This window comes from Diadema antillarum, unplaced genomic scaffold (assembly GCF_040938485.1).
Source record: "Diadema antillarum isolate AM-2024a unplaced genomic scaffold, OU_Dant_1.0 seq00000009_RagTag, whole genome shotgun sequence".
NCBI lineage: Eukaryota > Metazoa > Echinodermata > Echinoidea > Diadematoida > Diadematidae > Diadema > Diadema antillarum.
In genome coordinates this window covers 658,305-665,313 of record NW_027271131.1, presented here as the reverse complement: position 1 = coordinate 665,313, position 7,009 = coordinate 658,305, and the positions used below count along the sequence as shown (strand labels likewise).

Sequence of the window (7,009 nt, the reverse complement as noted above, 5' to 3'; positions counted from 1 at the left end):
GCTATATATTAAGCATCAAAAGTACTGGGAAATGTCTTTTGTAACATTTATAGTACAAAAGCAGTGTCTGATCCTTTAACTTAAAAACTCGTCCACCATCTCCATTGAATTTATCCTCTTACTCAACCACAACCGACCGTACCACGTATCAACACCACCACCGCATCTCACCACCACCACCACCACTACTACCACTATCCACCTCCATCCTGCCACCACCATCCAAATATAGCACTACTGAAGTGATTACTCTCCTGTTGTCTGGTTCTCTGATGTTGATCGATGGAATGTGAAATAGATCAGCGTGGTATTTCAGGTCAGTTGTTCGTGTGTCTTCCTAGATAATCAGTGTTCCTTTTCCCATTCTCTCTATAAACGTGATCATGCACTGAAAAGTACATTCGTCTACATTATATGCTCATTTGGAAGTATACAGGTATGCGCTATTATAGATCCGCTATTGGTCGTGTTGGTTGACAGTGAGTTTTCTAGGATAACACGGAACGGTAAACAAGGAATCTCGCATTGATTTGTGCATTATGGATTGCAAACGCATACAGTCTTTCACCTTCGTCTCGCACCATGTAAATTGCAGGTATTCCGACTGTTGATTTACCTCGTTTCAGATCCCTATACAAACAATTAATGCACAGTGAACTAACCGCCCAAATTCGGTTTTCTCTGCTGGTACATGTATGTACGCGTATATTTTACGTCATTTCCACTGCAAGTATGCCATGCTATCTCTGTGAAGAAAGTTCACCCCTTAAACCTGTGTACTGATGAAATCATCACTAGCCTGTAATTCTTCCTAAAGGATTTCCCCCATCAAAGTTCAATCAAGCAACTGTTTGCAGATGGAACACTCATCATCTCGCCTTCGAATAGATGAGAAATACCATAGTTCAGAAGTTGGTATTGCTTTATACGCATGTATGTACTCCCGAATACAGAGGCACCTTCTCTGCATTTTACCTCGTCTCTAAAAGCAACGAATTTCAACTCTATTCAAATCACAATTTGTCAACCCTGTGTTAAATACTCAAGTTTGTCTCTTCCATCCAATAGTAATGAAGACATTTTGTTTTTGAAAAAAAAAATAGCCTTAGATTTACACGAGAAAATAAATGCAAGTGAATATGATGACAAAAAAATATTCAACACATCATTATACTTAATTCGCTGCATCTTCTATAAACGAGTAAGGAGTTTCGTCTGCAAAGCTGTATATGGTTCACCATTCCGTATAGTTATTGTTCGTGAAACATGTCCAGTCCATTGTCAATTTGAAGAGGGAACAAGAAGGCGCTATTATGGAGGCAACAAAATGATCGGTGACTGCTCAAAGCAAGATATCGATTCTTCTGTGTTTACGAGTGAGCTGAACACACAGGCACCCTCTCGACTTGTCTTTTGTCGCAAATCAACGGAGAAAAGGTTGGTACTAGTGGCGTGAACGTGGCGTCTTTTTGAGACGGCGTTATGCAAGGTGAGATTATGAGAGTTAAGTCAACATCTACTGGAATGTAACAAGAGTTCCTTGAGTATTTACCTTTCTCCCTCCAGAACAGGCTCCGAAAGAGAGGACGGATTGTCTGGTAGATTCTAGCTGTGGTACTTGAGAAAAACATATACCCAAATGTCGTAAATTCACCTCATGGTGTTTCTTTTTTTTTTTTTTGCTTTGTTTTGTTTTTGTTTTCTTTAGTTGCTTGTATTCATACCTGAACGTATTTGTGTCGGAGTCGAGCGAATATCTGAAAATTGTTGACATTACCGAAAGAAAGAAAACAACAGCAAATAACGACTGAAACAAATCCAGATTTTTTTTTTTTAAAACAATAAGAGCGAGTAGGTATCTAATGGACTCCCAGTCGTTCACTAAACCACCCTTATTATCACTGTTGTGTCTGGTATCTATCCTAGTTTTTGAAAGTTTTGAAAGTAGGCTCTCATGGCACCCTCCCCACCCCCACCCCTCAAAAGAGAAAAAAAAATCACTCTTTCCATACAAATTTGCACTGGCAGTCTTTATCTAGAGATGATTTTGAATTAACAGATTTTTATTGACATTGATATTTAAATAATGTTATCTGATACAATACCAAGAGACAATAGTTGCTACAAATAATAAGCACAGACATGTGAATATGACATTATCCCAACATAAGATATAAATCTTTGGAAATTATATGTAAGTATTAATTAGTAGATTATTTCACGTATTTTCAAGATTTACGAAATATAATTCTCTTCAATTTCGAGGCACAAAAGATTTTGTTTTATAGTGCATTAGCCTTAATAAAAACCTAAGTTGATGCACATCAGTGGAAACAATACATTATAATGTATTACTTCTTTTTCTATAACAATGGTAAAAGTGGTCACCATACCACCCAAAGATATATAAATGAATAGATAAATAAATGGATCGATATAGTAATAAAATACATATATAGACCATAAAAGATACATAAATAAATCAGAAGACGTAGACTACGTCAGGAAGATAAAGAGAGAAATATAGTCTGTAGAATATAATATGTATGCAACAGGAAGAAAAAATGCATCAAACGAGCACAAATGCATATAGAGAAATATAATTTTAGTAACTTTTCTCTCTGCGACAAGTATATCTTTGGACCATAAAAGCCAATAAATTTTCATTCATTTCTCCCTTTAACAAAATAAAAGCATATAAGCAAAGCGCAAATGACGATAAAGACCACGTAGATTACTTGCAGTACGACATAGAACAGACGATATAATTTGTGTAGAGCATGTGTTAATCATTTACATCACCAGATTATCTATATACAGTATACTTTTCATTAGTTTAGCCAATTGCCCGCGAAATCATATTATAAAGGACAAGCGTGAAAGAAAATATGCTAATCAAAAAATTATTCAGCACAATTAATTCCTCGCCATTCCAGCATTTCTATTCGATGTTACATTGTCCTAAAATCCACAAAATTATGACAAGAGCAAGGTAAAGAAACGTCTGAAAGAACCGTTCATCGTTGTTTTCACCTATAGTTCCAATCCCCAAAAAAGTCCTTTGATCTGTCTGCACCCTGCGCTTTTTACTTCTTAGAGGACAATGCGTCAATGCCCCATGTCGGCAACTGGCACAGTGCACGATTAATACGTTGTCCACCCTGTATCTATCTTATTATTTTAAATATCTTTGGACAGATATACGTGCATGCCCAGATTTGTGCAGTTAGTGTTGATTTGCATACATTAGAATTAAGAGCTGCATTTTGTCCTGTATCTTGAATTTCCATTACGTATAGATGCACACGCGCACAATTTATTTTCCTACACTGTCTAATATCCTACTTGTTTGGTACGTAACTTTCTTCTAGTGATGCGTCTCTTTTCATTAACACTCAATTCAACTAAACAATCTACAGCATAGGACCCGTGTACAAAAGGTAGAAGTGGCCGAATTTAAGTAAGTCCACAAATTAAGAGTAACTTATCAACATGGAAAGTATAGGTATAACCTGGTCAGATTGAATAGTTACATGATTAAGATTGCTCACTGCGGTTTTCCAAACGCACGTGCCACCTTAATTCTAGACTGTTCCTAATCTCCCTACATTCTCCCTTTGTTTTATGTAATTTGGCTTAACTGACTTTCCCTCTAAACCTCACATAATAATATTTGACAAACGTTTATTTGCATCGTACAACAATGTGTACACATATAGTTACTGTCAGAGATACACATCACCAGCGTATCCCTGTGAATCTATAAGTTGTAAAAGTATTACGAATTATAGGTCCCTAAACTATAAAGATCAGACAAAATTCGTGGTTGTCTCTGGCACGTTCGAAGCCGAGTCTGTTGACGAAGACTGCTTTTTCACAGCACCCGCATTGGGTCGACAGGTGAGGGCGTCCTTGAAAGTTTCGCGGTATCTCGTGCTCAGACCGATGTAGATGAACGGGTTGACGACGCTGTTGACATAGGAGAGAAATTGAGAAACAAATCGCAGAGTGGAGACATTGCGCGGGGAGAAAGCTTGTCTATCACGGAAACTGATTACTTGCAACAGACAGAAAAGCTCAAAAGGGAAGAGACATACAAAGAAGACTATTCCGTTAACGATTAGCATACGAGCCACCTGGTCACGCTGAGCGACGTTGTTATCCGCGCGACCCAGGATACGCGTTTCTCGCACTGCGCGCGTCAATCCTTTGATGATACGAAACGACAGCCAGACGTTCAAAGGAAGTAATGAAAAATACGGGAGCGTCTTAAAAATGTTGACGTAAACTGGGTACGTCTCCAAGTGTGAGGGTGCCGTGCAAGTTCCCATGGTGGACGGGAGATCCTTGTAGGGTTCGATGTTTGGCCAGACGACGCAGCCGACGTACATGTAGCTGGAAGCGGGCACAAAAACTGCTGCCAGTGCGAAGCTTGCTACCCACGCTGACACGACCAGAGCGATGAACACATGTTTGCGCGTATTGACGCGCGCGCTGTGAATACGACAAACCGCGTAGTAACGTTCCACGGCTACAAGCGTTATCATGAAGATTCCGGCAAAGTAAGAGGCGTCTATAAACGCGAATATAATGGGACATCCAAACTCCCCTAGTGACAGACGATCGTTGACGAATGGAGACTTGTGGTAAATCCAAATCTTTTCGCCGATTGCAAAAGACAGAAACATCAAATCGGCCAGGGCTAAATTCGCCAGGCACCAGTTCGTAGCCGTGCGCATAGATTGCATGGTGCATACCACAAAGAGAAAGACCACGTTGCAGACGACACCAACGCTCAACAAGAGGGGCAAAATCACACCCATGTATACCCTATCCCCGGAAGTGTAAATCGGCGCCACATTCTCCAGCATTTGCCTCGCTTCACTGATGTTCTGCTCTGGACAGTTGTCTATCACATAGGAAATGGAATCATCACTCCAAAACGAATCAACTGATATGGTGTCCTTGATCGAACTGACAGTCGGCAAATCGTTATCGTACGCATTTTCGACCGCCGCCATCTCGAATCTATTGAACAACAAAAGTACTCCTGGCGCGGAAATATTAATGTGGCTACAGCAGACACGTTAGGCCTTTGTTTTTTAGTGCTGTACGATAGCACCTGATACAGGTCAGTTGCAGATTACGGAGTCGACACTTTCCTTGTTTTATCAATCCAAAAGTCGGTGTTTTCAGGCCGGGAAGGGGGGGGGGGTGTAATGAAATCCGTTTCTCATCATTCAACGTTGTACATTTCGGTCAGATTTGAGAAAAGTAGATCCAGCCGGGTCCAATTTGCTTCCACGTTTTGTCGGTGGTCCTTCTACTGTATCTCATTTGCAAGTAATGATGGGGACGAAGACTGGAAACAAACAACGGGCCAAGTAGGGGTCAATTTGAAACGTTAATACTCGTTGAAAAGACGAGGGTATTTCCCTAATCACAATAATATGCTTCCACTGGCAGCATCAATGACACGCGTCGTGAAGTTGAGGGTACCACGACTTGCAGGTCAAAATTATGTCATATCTGATCAGCAGATGCAGAGCTCAAAGTATTATGCAAGTTTGCGCTTCTCGCTATTCATTATGGACAAGATTTAACATTACCTTTGGTCCTCTGGAAACAAAATATTACGTACTCTATCACAGCAAATACATGGAGACATTTCCGTCAGTCGCGATATATTGCAAAGACTGGGTTACTTGCCGACGCTCTCAGCACCGCCACGACTCATCGACGGGGAGAAACCAGTAGACTAATACGACCATTCCCTATAAATCAGCCAATCGGCAGTCAGATAGGTTTACTGTAGATCACTAATTGCAGAAATAAAATAACACAAGCATACAAACACTAAAGTGACTCCTCATCACTTATGTTGCGAAGTTTTATCGAGGAAAAATAAATGCACTGTTAAATAAATCCAGAGAGAGGGCGTTCTGTTGACGTTGGTGTCGCGTGTGACTGGAGTGATGAATGAGAAGGTCTCAACCCTTGATACCTTCTTTTCTTTCCATTGAATGCCCTGGAGATTCCATCCGTTCAAGGAACAAGCGATTAGATGTGCGCCACGGGTGGCGCATGGCGAGATATTAAAGGAAAAATATCTCTTTGATTGCCAATGCATATGATCAAATTGTTTACCCAGGCCCTACCCCCTTCAGTGTTAAAGACCCATTTGCAGATGAAACAAAACCCCAGCATTAGTGCTTTAGAATACTCAGTAGTTCTAAAATGTGAGTGAGGAATAGAAACAGCCACTGTAAAAATTTTAATGGGTAAAATTGATGTTAAGTATTGTTAAATATACAAAATGTGAACATTAGTTATAATAAAAATGTTTCCCGACTAATCCATCTACAGTTACGGTGTATTGATAAAAATACAGATATCTCCTTATATTTTCGGCTTTTTCACGAAAATGTTATATGGTAGGATGTTTTGTGGTACAACTGACCAACACACGAAATGCAATATCTTGAAAATTCTTAAAATCACTGGTCCCAAAGGTAAACAGAACCTTTAACACCGCTCTCCCCAAGTGCCGTTCAGTGGTCTCCCCATTGAAACATTACCAGACACCTCATTATCTGGGTCAAGAGAATTACCATTGTGGGGAAAACATAAATGCATTGTCGATCATGATGCATTAGGCTGGATTCGAAACGACGATCTTTTGTTTACAAATCCAGAGCTTTTTATCCCCTGTACCACAGTACCATACATAAGTAGAAAGAAATGGAACAAATACAACGGCAAAATATTCATCAAAGTAGAACAATTTTCGGTGTATATATAATCGACGTAAGTACCGATACATCAAAGCAAAATTTGAGAAACAGAACATATAAAAAGGACAGGAATATCATCATGTTTCCCAATTTCTTGTACAAGTTTCTTATGTTTTTTAGGATATCAGGCACACTCACACATGTAATTCAAATGACATACCAACTTCAAAGCTTAATGAATTCCAGCCAGCTTTCACACGATCTCCACTATATTT

At 39.7% G+C, this 7,009-nt stretch overlaps 1 protein-coding gene across 1 annotated transcript; it reads right to left on the bottom strand.

Moving 5' to 3' along the window:
* Nucleotides 1-3,809: 3,809 nt before the first annotated feature.
* On the bottom strand, nucleotides 3,810-5,021 carry LOC139725002 (neuromedin-U receptor 2-like). Its single transcript, XM_071636093.1, has one exon. The coding sequence runs from the start codon at nucleotides 5,019-5,021 to the stop codon at nucleotides 3,810-3,812; it is 1,212 nt and encodes a 403-aa protein (XP_071492194.1).
* Nucleotides 5,022-7,009: the final 1,988 nt, after the last annotated feature.